General features: G+C 43.3%; 4 protein-coding genes across 4 annotated transcripts in view; 3 read left to right on the top strand and 1 right to left on the bottom strand.

Moving 5' to 3' along the window:
* The window catches only part of LOC126558508 (uncharacterized), a 246,009-nt gene that overhangs the window by 201,835 nt on the left and 30,975 nt on the right, over window positions 1–13,199 (top strand). The gene's annotated exons all lie outside the window — the stretch shown is intronic.
* The window catches only part of LOC126558569 (annexin B10-like), a 292,795-nt gene that overhangs the window by 173,634 nt on the left and 105,962 nt on the right, over window positions 1–13,199 (top strand). The gene's annotated exons all lie outside the window — the stretch shown is intronic.
* LOC126557740 (regulator of G-protein signaling 7-like) overlaps window positions 1–13,199 on the top strand; it is a 279,291-nt gene that overhangs the window by 149,424 nt on the left and 116,668 nt on the right. The window lies entirely within an intron of this gene.
* On the bottom strand, window positions 1,005–2,013 carry LOC126558506 (protein Mo25-like). Its single transcript, XM_050214530.1, has one exon. It carries the CDS (start codon window positions 2,011–2,013, stop codon window positions 1,006–1,008), a length of 1,008 nt encoding a protein of 335 aa, XP_050070487.1. The 3' UTR covers window position 1,005.

Raw genomic sequence — 13,199 nt, forward strand, 5'->3', positions numbered from 1 at the left:
TCGAAGTGTGCGGCACGTGCATCGTTCACCTAATGTTTATCAATTTCGTCTGGATTGTACATGGCATCGTGCTTCGGAGCGCCGTGGTGCCAGTCATCGTTGTGGACCAGAATGTTTCGTCAATTGCCTTCAAGCCATGGTACCGTTTAGTATGCGCCAAACAGTTTCAACAACCGAGCAACAGGTCCGGCATCCGGCAGAATGTTTTCGCTAATAAATTTGGTCCTGCTCTTGTGTGTTGGCGGTTCCGTTGCGTGCCGATGAACATTTTTGGCTCTGCACACTGGTTGTGTGCAGCAGTGTTTGTCCAACTGGTTGTGGACCAACAGACACGCAGACACATACTCTTGAGAGTGGGCGCTTCTCCTACTAGTTGTGGAAAAATGTTCTATTACTTTCATCGACCCTCAGTTGAGGTTTTAGTTGAACGGACTCTTTGTTCTTGCTTTAATTTATGTCCGTGGTGGTTGGTTGGTTGCAAATTTCTATACCCCAGGACAACTATGCGATACTAAATTGCGATAAATTAGGACCAATTATAATAGTTCCAGTACGACAGCATACGTTCGAAGGCATGCTTTTTAGTGTTATAACGTATTTAGTTTCAATAGTATCATCGTCAGAGCAAGAGCTCAATACTGAATAGAAATTTGTTTACCAAATCACTAAATTAAATGTTGTTTTACCAAATTAAAGGCCTTGAACATATTTTATTATCGCTTGTTCTCTTATTTAATTGTTGCGACCCCACAATGAGTAGAGGGCGTTTTTATTATTTTATCATATTTGCCGAAAGATGCTGAGCTGCCAATTAGCATAATTCATCCGCATCTAAATTCGCCATGATGCTAATCTCGTCAGTCTGTTCTGATACAGATGTGTTAGCTATCATCACCCTATAACGGACAACCATAATAGATGTAGAAAGATGCCAAATAGTACAATCGAAGTAGGCTTACAATAGCAATATATGACACTGGGCAGGAGAGCGACTCGACTCGACACTTAATCAGTGGCAGGTTTAAGCTCCTGTATCTCCTTGATCAAATAAGACCGTTCGTCATTGAATTGCTCGTCTTCCGAGCGGTCGGTTTGGAAGTGGGTTAAGAACTCGATCAGCCTTTCTTGGTTGCGCAGCAGAATCACCATGATCGGTTTTGGTTTATCCGGATTGGCGACAAACGCCTTAAACACGTGGAACGCTTCAAACTGTATATTGTGCGATTTATCCTTGAGCAGGTTCATAATCAACTTCAAATTGGTCGGATTGGTGATGTACTTCGTCATCACCGTAAAGTTATGCGACTCGAGCAATATTTCACCGAGCAGTTTGAGGCTCTGTCGTCGAGTCATATAGTTTTCCGAAATGAGTAGTTGCTCGTAGTGACCGAACACTTTGTCGTAATGCTGCTCAAGAAATGTGGCGCTCAGCGTAGGATGCTGAGTGAGCAGTTCTTTAAACGTATAAAACGCATCAGATGCGACATCGAACGTATAACTTTGGACGTAGTGGAAAAAGTTGTAAAACTCCTCCGTGTGGAGCATTATTTTGGCAAGCGGCTTATACCGGGCACACTCTCGCAACATCTTACCACAGTTGAGGGCGATCTCGCGATGTTCGTAGCCGGCCATCAGGGTGATCAAAATTTCCGGTTTTGTGCAAATGTGTTCCACCGTCGGCGAGCGTGCTCCAATCTGTCGCCGGATCACGTTGTTGAAGATTTGAACCACATCCTTCTTGCCCTCGAAGTCGATGTTTATGAGGTTCTGTACCAGCAGCACCAAAAGGTCGGTACTGTACAGCTCGCTGGTTAGCTGGGATAGGACAATTTCGGATTGAGGCTCTGCGTCCGAGGTACCGTAGAGCATATTTTTCACTAGCACCAAATGTTTGCTCACTTCTTCCTGCGCTTTTTCCGGCTTCTTATCACCGCGCTCTAGGGCGTTGACGGCTTCTTTTAGTGTTTTCACAAGCTCTTGGGGAGTTCTCTGGAACAAGCCGAACAGCGGCATTGTGCTACGTAAGGTTTGCCGGTATTTAGACGAGTCAAGGTAGCGTAGGAACTTTGGCCCAACTTCCTAAACGCCTACCGCGTTAAGAACACTAAACCACAATTACACTTTAGCACAATTAGCGGCAGTTAAATGTACTGAATGTCCTGGCACTATGTGGAATCAGCGAAACGAATGCACAAAACTGACAACTGCGTGTTCTTGGCGCCGAAAGGATCACACGACGGGTGAAAAGAATATGCACATAGCAACGAGCTTCTTTCACGCACACTACAAACGCACACCCTCGTAGCGACAGCAGTTGGCGTTCAAACATCATCCAAAATGACAAGCTTGATCAACACTGATGCACTGCGGGTCTGTCTGCAGTCAGAATAAAAATTGTAGATTTAAATAAAATAAATCCACTTTCATGTTTATAACAAAGCATGAAAACTGATCGCAAATTTCGAGTTGCAGAGTGGGCTTCACTCTAACGAATGGAGAACTTTTTTTGTCCCCTTTCTCAAACATCGCCGGAAGTGGATAAAAAGTACGGTGCAAAGTTTTTTTTTTCGCGTTATTCCCATTTTCATTAAGTACATTGTATTTTACATTTCCCGGTAGATACGCAGGTAAGAAACAACGTAAATGATTAAAACGTCTTATCTTTTGGAGTTTTTTGTCGGATTGGTTAAATTTCGTTCCCCTTATTACCGTTGCATTACCGAAGCAAAATTAGCTTTCCGTCGCACCGCCGGAAGCGATAAACAAAGTATCGAGAAAGAGTCATCGCTTTGATGTTGCGTCGCCCCAATAATTGGACCTTCCTTCCGTCGACCGGTTAGGTTCGGATATTTTCCACGTTTGACAATTTTTTCTGTTTTGTTTTTTGTTGTTCTGTTTTTTTCAACGTGCTGCACAAGTTGACCGTGGGTGGATCTTTTTACGATGTTTGCATCAATTAAGCTGATGAAACTGGCGATGTTTTGCAATCAACGATCAACATGAAATACATTTTGAAACTGGCTCCAGCAAGCTGAAGTTCTGATTGAGGTATAACTGAAAGAAAAAGGTGTGAGATTGTTTAACGAATAGTAAACAACATTAAAGTGATTTTCTTTTTACCGTGTTTGATGTGATAAGCTGCAACATTTACTTCAGTCTTGGTGTTTACTAAAGGCCATCCACTGCCAGTTGTTCAAGTGAAATTTTTTTTAAACTCTTATATACAGCACATACAGCAGTTCCAGGCAGTCTTTAGAGGATGTTGTAAGTTTTTTTACATCAAATCAAAAGAATCAAAATGTTTAAACAAAACGTAGTTTTCGATAATAATAATCAAATCAAATCTTGTACCGAGTACACCTCTTCAGGATCGCACCAATTGGTACAGATTTCGTCCGAAGCAACCAAGCTGGCAGGCAAATCGACCACCAAACAAATCTTTATTCAATTCAAAATATGGGGGCCGACAATTCCATAGGCTGGACCGAGCTTACTTATTTACTCATCAGGCGCTACATCCGCTTTGCGGTCTTGTCTGCCGTAGTAGAATCCGGAACCGCTCACGGTCCCGCACCGTCGTCCGCCAATCCGTTATCCCGGCCTTGAAGGCGGATGATTCCACGCCATCTTTCCACCTCAATCTTGGCCTACCACGCCTCCTCTGTCCGTGTGGACGGCTCGTCGTTGTAGCGGATCCTCCATTGTCCTTCCACACATACGGGGCCAACGATCCTTCTGAGTATCTTCCTCTCGAACGCAGCTAAGAGGGCTTCGTCTGTTTTGGGCAGGGTCCATGTCTCAGAGGCGTATTTGAGTACTGGGACTATAAAGGTACGACACAGTCCCAGCTTCAACCGTCGCGACAGAGGAGGTGAGATGTTTCCTCAGGCTGTAGAATAACCGGCTGGCCGCCAGTATCCTAGCGCGCATCTCCGTCTCTATGTTTTTTTCGGTGCTGACTTTTGACCCGAGATAGATGAAGTTTTGGACGACTTCAAATTTGCGATCACCTATCTGTACTGATGTACGGACCCGACGTAGTTCCGGTTTGCTTAGAGAGGCCGCTGATGGTGCCACCCAATGATGGCTATATCATCAGCGTATGCCAGGATCTGGGTTGACTTATAGAAGATGGTTCCCGAAATCTCCACCTCCGAGTCACGGATGGCCCTTTCTAGCACCAAGTTGAATAGGAGACAGGCTGGACCGAGCTATGGAATACAATTTAGCAATACAGATTCGCTGGAAAGCGGGTACAGATGTTGAAGACCTCCAAGAACTGGGTACAGTGCAAGATGAAAGTGTCTAAAATTCGGGACTGAGGTATGAGAACGAACGTAAGTTTATAACGTAACGTTAGTTTCGCACACTTAAACATCGTTTTAACAAACAACAAGTTCTTTATTTAGAGGATCATTATTACATAGAGTTACAAAAAGACAAAAGCAAATTCCTGTTTCATTCCTTTCGTTCCTATTTATTCGTAAATACTTTTGTGAGAAGGGGAGATCTCCACCTTCTGAACTGTCGGTAGGCCACTCGCTTATATGTTATAGTGGTCGCTTCTTGGTTCATCTGCGTCGACCACGTCTTCTTTCTGTTTGACGCCTGGAACCGACTTCCGGGCAGCCTGTTGCTCCTTGACTCTGCACAGATTCCCGGATGGTACTACCCGAACAAACCTGCATATGTTATCTAGTCACCCTTCGTTGAATTCCGCTTTGTTCCCATTTGGACGCTTGACATTCTTCCACGCAGTACTCGGTGGCATCCAAGCACGAAACGGCACACAATCAACCTCCCCATCAACGGTGACTCAAAGTTTGTAGTCTGCACTTCGAATAGCCGTATTACACTTCGGACTGGTTCGATAAGTGATCGCGATGATTGCCGCTGAGTTCGACAGTCCGTCTGATGGCCACTCCTGTATGCATGCGCTGTGTCGATGCCTGACATGTCAAACCTCAGGCCGTTCTGCAGATATGCCAGCCAGTACCGCGGGGAGGTAGAAGTCGAACAGGTCCTAACCCTACTATGACACGTCCGGTGGATCTCTGGGGTGTGCAGAGAAAGAGAATGACCCCCGAGCTAGCCAAGCTGCTCGGTTGTGCAATTATTCTAACGATCAGGAAGGTGTTCTACAGCGAAAAAGTACCGATTTTATCGTTACGTAATTCATGACCCGCCACTAAGAGGTGTCAGAGGTAGAAATATGTTTGAAAAAACCTTTAAAAAAAACTTCTTTATGTCGAATTTCTCATCTTTTTTTATTGTCTTTTTTGTTTTCATCATCGAGGATATTGAACCACAGGCTTTTTATCTTTGATTTGAAGTTGAAATATTTTCTGTACATTCATCTTCCTGGTTTAACGACCTTTGAGGTCACGCCAGCCATCGAATGGCTTACTTTCTGATATCACGTAAGTTGGATAGTTGGTCCTCACTACGGTGGGCGGTCCGGAATGGATTTGAACCCCGGTCCTACGGTGTGAAAACCGGCGTCGTTATAAGGTCAAACTTTATTTGTGACTTGTTTTGGCGTTATCGCAGCCATTTACTCCACGCTTTTTGTATCGGAAACAAAAACTGTTCCTGATTAGTTAATCTATCTGAATACATCGGTAAGGCCTGGCCGTTATGAATAAAAAAAAAAAAAAGTCTGAATAAAAATTAGACCAGAACTGCTTTACAGCTAAATAAGCACTCACATCAAAACGAATCCATAGGTTTGCGGTGTTTATTAAAATGTGGCGTAATTGCGTGGGATATCGAACCTTTTCCGAGCCTTTTGCCTGCATTTTTGGCAAATTTCCGAGAAAAAATCATCAACAGTTTGTTTTGTCTTAAAATGGTTAAATGTTACATTACAAAAAAAAACTTCTTTTAATGTTAGAAGGTACCGTTTCACTCTACTACCAATGAGTATACTTATCATTGTTGATGAGGAGGGATTTACTTTCTTGCCTCCCTTGGTACGAAAGATGGAAGCAAGAAAAAAATACTCTCCACAAAAAAGCCAACGCTTGTCCTTTCGCAGCACACGATTGGGCCGGTTGGTGTTGGGTAAACATTTTCCCGATGAAACCCAGAAGAAAAAAAAAAACGCTTCCATTCTGGCGTTTGTTCGATTGTGATTGAATTGCTCCAGCCAGAATGTTCAAGGGTGCCCAAGGAAGTCTTTTGCCTTTTTTTTCGGCAGATATTTGACCAGAGAGATTTAGGTCCGGCATGCACTTTCGGCAAAACGTTCACTTTCTTTTCGTCGCTGATGGTGGTAGATCCTGTTTCCTTGCCGGTTGGTGCTCCCCATCACCGCGATCGTGTGCTTTTCACGTGAACTTTTTGAAACCGGGTCGCATGACGAGTCACTTTCGATTGCGGTTTCACCGTCAAGCGACGGTTTCAAGTTCAGCGACCTATTTATTTGTGTTGTGTGCTGGCTGATGTACTTCCCGGACGCCCCGACAACTTCAGCACGAATTTTGGGTAAGGGAGTATCATTGGGGGTCGCTGCATTGATGACGTAGGTTTTTTTTTTGTGTGTCGAGTTCATGGGACATGTGGTTCGTTTGAACGATGGATAAGTTGTTGGAATGACTCATAGCGTATGGATATCTGATGAGGCAGTTTCTTAAATAGGCAGACGAACCAAATTGATGGGAAAGACAGTAAAGTACTTTAAAAGACATTTTTTGAAGTTGGATGTGAATTAAAAATTTCAAACTGTCAAGTGAAAATTCCTTCTAACATTCAAAAAGCCACATATCTCACAGCTCTCAAACTTATCAATCTCGTCCGCCAGTGAAAGTAAGTCGACCGGCTGAAAACCGGGCGAAAGAAAATAGGTTAGAGACATTTCGTGGTCTCCCCGAGAGAGTAAGCGATCGAACGATTACATGAAGGTGTGATTGCGGTAAAAGCTACAACAGCAGTAGGGAGCATTGCCATCATCATCATCATCATCAGCATGATTTCATCTGTCGTGGATGATTTTCGTTGTTGATTTCTTCGCGGTCGTTTTTACTCAGTGGGGTAGAGCTCCCTAAGAGTGTGTAGATATGGATGCGCTACGGATGCTGCGTTAGGGTCAGTTGAACGGCCTGGTTCAGGTTGTCATGGTCAGTTGGAGGCGAAATGATTGAATGGCGAGTGTGCCATGGAGAATGAATGAAAGCGAAACCGTGATTCGGGGAAGTAAAAGTGATGTCCGTTTTTTTTTTTAAATATAATCGTATATTTGAGTCTTTTGCTGTGTGATTTTTTTATGTTACACCATAAGACTTTAAAACAATGATAGTTGTTCAAAATTCATAGCATGTGTTTCCCGAATTCGTTCCATGAGTTCCAAGGAAACGGACACGTAGGAAACGTGCTCCAGTTACATCTACAATTATTCAACCAACATTGCAGCATAAAACTAATATGATGCCCACAGCAGGAAATGGCAATGGCGCCTTCAATTCCGGGAATAGCAATCAATAACGAAAAACCACAGCTCGTGCACTCCTGCGGGAGGCCTGTTTGTTGTTTTCCCATGATTGTTACCATGACGATAAAATAAGCTTTATTGCAAAGCTCCCTGCTTTCCTCCATGCAGCTGTTTGTTGCTCCATCAAAGAGCGATAAATTCTGTCGAAAATAGTTCACCACATTCTCTACCAAACGGTCAAAACCGAATATCAGTTTCTGATTTCTGATTCCGCAATGACAAAAGAGGAAAGGGCATCAGAAAAGGACAGCATCGTTGCACAGAATGCGTATGGCAGCAGCACTGTTAACCGATCGGAAGGGCGATCGCGTTCCCATGCACCGAACCCTTCCAAGCCGGTAGCCCATTTTGATGCAGATGGAAAATTGGATGGATTCTTAATCGGTCATTGATCATTGGCCCAAACAGTTTACCACTTCTCCTCACACACAAACACACACACACACACTCTGCCAAGGACTCAATTTCATGAACACCAAGCTGAAATCGTGATCGACCGGTTGAAGTTGAGTCGGTACTCGGAATAAACCTCCCATACTAAATGCATCGTCATCCTGCAGATCCTTTTCCGATGCATTCACTAACCACCTGCTGGGTGTAACGGGTCGACAAAGGCTTCAAAAGCCGTATGGTTATGTTTTGTTTCCTCTTTCTCGCTGTCCACCGGATGCTGTTGGCTGTTGGTTGCATCCGTTTTACCCATTTTACTGCCGCATCGATAGCTTTGATAACGTAACCTGGTGCTGGCGCTTGCTGTGCAGTCCGGAGATTATGTTGCACATAAATCACTCTTTCCTACCTTACTTCATTCCTACCCATCTGTTACACTGTGTGCGAGGTTCGGTTGTTCGGGGTTTGTGGGACGAATAGGGGAAAAGCATCAGAGATTGAAAGAAATTCACATTCGTTCGATTGGAATAAACATCACTTACAGATTGATATTGCCAGTGCTTGTGGTTTTGTGTAAAGTAATTGATTTCAAACAACAACAGCCAAATGTGCATCAGAGGTTTGTTTTTGTTGGTTACACGCAATCACAAATCGAGTACTGGTGAGGGTAAATGAACGAATATCTCTAGATTGTACAGTCATATATAGATTTATTGAGATTTATTTTATTGCATTTGTATGGAAGCAATGGATTTTATAACAGGTGCCAGAATTAATTTTAATACCTTAACTTTCTTTATTGATGCAGAGAAGGAGTTCTATGAGAGGAGGAATTTGAAACGAAAAATCTGTAAATTGGTTTGTAGTTCATTGCGAATATTGGATAGAAGAACAGGTGCTTCACCTTCTATGATTGTCCTTTATCTTTTAATCGAGTATATGATGTTTAGGAGTCTACTAGTTATTTCACTATGTTGTTGAGTTGAGTCCAGAAGCTTGGATTATTCGTACTTCCCGCTCTTTAGCACTCACCTTATCCCACCTTGTATTCCCAATACAGTATTGAAATGAACGATTTTATCTTTAGATAATTAATTGTTGATTTGGTGACAAACATTATCAACAACGGCAGCGAAGGCCACATTATCAATGCATAATAACTTGCAATTCTCTTTTCAGGCTGCAATTGATTTGACCAATGCTATATGAACTCATGCTTGCCAGTCTATACAAAGTGTAATATTCGATGCACCATCGGACCTGACTACCCTTGATTTTTTAAATATTGATTTCCATACTTATCCGGAAGCCACTTCATACACTTCTGAGCCCATCTGGGAAAGGGTGCCCTTCAATGTTGTGAGATGGAAATGTGTGGAACTTTTACAATGTTTACGAGCATGTTGTCTTCTGCTCTTCAATAAAAACGGCCAATAGTGAATAGGTTAATGCACAGTGAATGGGCCATACTGAGGCCATATCGCAATCGTTAAAAACATAAATTAAAGTACTAATAAATCATCCACTCGTCTACTCGGCTTCTTGTCTAAATAATGTCCAGATAGACATTATGCGGCCAGCACGCGATATTATCTCGCTTAGCAAAAAAGAACCAATTCCTTCCCGGTAACATTGAAATGGTGTTGTATGAAAACTACGTTTTAGCTAAAATATACGTTAATGTTTTACCTTTAATATTAGAGATGAAGCTGGCCGCACTCTGTTCTCCAAGGATAAGGATTATCCGTCTAATTAGATCATTATAGATACCAAACATGCTGAATCCTTCGCCTCAAAAGTGCACCCCATTCGGCAACGATTTCTTGGTATTAAATTTAATTCAACAGACAGCTTATAAGAACCCTTAGCTGCTTAGGGCCGACCATTTTCGAATTTATTTTTCAAGAAGATCTAGACGAAGAATCTGCCTTCTGCCGAGATTAAATGCAAACAACATAATTTCATAAGCTTCAAGCTATATCTGGGTCGCTTGACGTCAGCAGACAGGTTAAATCCAAACAGCAGATAGACCGGTTAGGTTTTCAATTAACATGGACCAACGTTTTTCTCTAGGAGCACTTCGGCTTGACACTGTTTTTGTGTTATCTAGCTTTGAACTTTGCATTTCGCGCGTCATGACAATCGGACGGATTGAATCATTCAGCAAGCAGGAAGGATGCTCCAAAAGATGTGCTGTCCTAAATATTTCCCTAGAAACCTTAAAACAAAAATCTTTCACAGCGCAATAAACACGACCAGGGTACAAAGGGGAAGTATCAAGAGTTCCGGTAACGTGGCAACTGAACTGGGATGATTTTTCCCCCTTTTTACCCACCAGTTTTCCCCCAGAAATGTTGGAAAGGTTCTGTCCAACCTCAAATCGGCTTTTCGGCAGCAGCGCAACACCCTCCAGGCAGTACGGTATCAACGGACCAGAAGTATGCGAAAAAGTCCAACAATAGCTTAACGACGCGGCGGCTACCCGGGTATAACAATAAAATCCGCTTAAATACCGTTAAACCCCAAGATGGGCTTATTGTTTTAGAGCCTATCGCAGTCCAGTCCTGTTGGAGACTTAAGTTTGCAAAAAAAAGAAAAAGCCCTGGACAGCAAGGGTAGCGGTTGCTAGGGCCATTGACAGGGCTGTGCTAAGTGATGCACGGATGGCCATTTTCCCGCAGCAGCAGTATGCCACTTCAGGCGGCAGCAGCAATTAAGCGAAAGCCCAAAAGAAGATTTAGCTAACAGAGCGGGGGACGGAAGCGTTGGAATTGAGCGCATCATAACATTATTTTCAGGTGGAATCACAACGAACGGGAGCAGCTGCAGCTGCTGTGGTTGATACAGGACAGTAGGACACAGTTGGCACAATTTCACATGTGGAAGAATTTATTGCGTCTTGTGAATGATACACACCTTCCGAGCCCACACCGAGCCACAACATCAGAAGTGGACGTACATACGGGTGTGATGGATATGTTGATTTTGTGTGTTCTGTTTTGGCTTTGCTAAAGTTTCTCCCGAACTAGGTCGATGTGATGTGCCGTTTTTTTGCCTTATAATCCTCAAAATTTTCCCTTCCTTTCGAATGGGTAAATGGGCCGATAAGCGACGATACATGTAATGTCGTTTTTTTTTTGTGTCTTTACAGAGCTCGGGTCATTTTATGTGTTCGTTTACGGTACAGTACATGGAGATCGCTTAACGACATTCGTCGCGAACCATCCTTCTCGCTAGAGAGAAAGAAAGTAAAACATGTGTCGAATCGTGGTTCCACTGGAGGCCTTTTCTCAAATGAACTTAAGTGCAGCATTTGTTTGCAAGTTGCCTGGCCGTTATTCCAGAGTTTAGCTCTACTGTTTTGGTGAACAGCACTTCTGATGTAGATAATAGAGCAATTGGTAGGAAAGTCACGTACGTAAATGTGAAGCGAATGAAAATAATCATTACAATAAAAATCTGTTCACAGGGTTGCAACATTTAAACAAGGATTGAGAATTGGTCGTAATCTAGAGTTTATTGGACATAGAAATAATTGTTGAACGATCACTTTTTATCACTGGAAGTTTGACAATTCAGATCCAGAATTAGTTTTCAGTTGCTTTATATTCATAAATCCTGGTCCCGACGGTGTACCGGCCATCGTCCTCGTTCGATGCTGCAATGCTATCGCGCCAATATTAGCCAACGTCTTTAATGCCTCTCTTCAAACGGGAATATTTCCCAGTAGTTTGAAATCAGCATCAATGATCTGAAGTAGTTTGAAATCAGCACCAATCCACAAAAAAGGTGACCAATCCACAGAAAATTACCGGGGCGTGACGTCTCCTTGTGCTATGTCGAAGGTGTTCGAGCTTATTCTCCACCACTCAATGCTTGCTGCTGGATAGCATTACTTATGCCCTGCTCAATATGGAGTCGTACCAAAACGTCCACCAATCTAGTCGAATTCGTAAGTTTCTGCAAGAGAAATCTAGACTCCGGGTACCAGGTTGATGCCATCTATACTGACCTGAAGGCGGCTTCGGTTGATTCGGTGTCTCATCCTATTCTTGTGGCAAAATTATAGAAGCTAGATATTGACAATAGTATGGTCAAATGGATCAAATCCTATCTATATGATCGATCATACAGTATTAAGCTTGGGGATAGTGTGTCACGTGCCTTCACCAGCAACTCTAGCGTTCCTCAAGGCAGCATCCTCGGCCCGCTGTTGTTCCTATTCTACATACTATTTGCTGATTTTAACATACTGATGAATGCAGATGATGTCAAGCTGTTCACCGGGGTGAAAGATAGTGGAGACTGTGCTCGGTTACAACATGTGATTACATATTTGATTAACATTGACAATAGTTTACTTCAACGTCCTGAATGAGTTAGATACTTAAGGATTCTTCTTGACAAGCAACTCAGCTGTAGACCTCACATGACAAATCTAATTAACCGTGGTATTCAGATGCTAGGCATTGTATTTCGTATGACAAAGGAGTTTCGCGACCATACTACTATTAAAACACTCTTCTGTTCCCTAGTCCGATCAGGGTTAGAGTACGCAAGTTTTGTTTGGTGCCCCGCAGCACACATCTGGAGCCAGCGCACAGAAACAATACAACGAAAAGCTACGCGATTTGCCATTAGACTCCTTCCATGGAGACCCTACCATCGACGCCCAGACTATCCCACTCGATGCCTCCTCTTGGGACTCCAACCACTGGCAGTTCGTCGTTCGACAGCTCAGGGTATGCTTGTAGCTGGTTTGATCGGCAACGAAATAGATGCTCCAGCTCTCCTTAGCTCCGTTAACTTTTTTGCGCCCTCTAGGATTCTAAGGCAGCGAGACACAATCCGGGCTGCTCGCTTCAGGACTACTTTTGGCCAATCGGACCCAGTGAACGCAATGTGTACCGTATTTAATGTCAACTTCAACATGTATGAATTTGGTATGTCTCAATCTGCGTTTCGTGAGCGTCTACGTATGCGTCCAACATTGTCCGATTCGTCTCGTTAGGTTAATAATAATAATAATAATAGGGAGGCGGATGAACTCGGCCGTTTTCTTTTCTCGATCTCTCCGCAAGTGTCCCTGCGGCCTTGGTTCGATGGGCTCTCTGTAGACCGGGCATTCATACGAATGATGTCTCGACTGATGTCGAATCTTTTTGCGTTGAATGCTCATCTACAGCGTATAACTCTGGCTCAGACAAAAGTGTGTGGCTGCGGTGACGGATTCCACGACGTGGATCACCTTCTGTGGTCCTGCGTGGAATGTGAAACCGCAAGACCCTCCTTGTTGTGCGCAGTCGAGAATATCGGCAGA

The sequence above is a fragment of the Anopheles maculipalpis genome, chromosome 2RL, assembly GCF_943734695.1.
Source record: "Anopheles maculipalpis chromosome 2RL, idAnoMacuDA_375_x, whole genome shotgun sequence".
Lineage (NCBI taxonomy): Eukaryota > Metazoa > Arthropoda > Insecta > Diptera > Culicidae > Anopheles > Anopheles maculipalpis.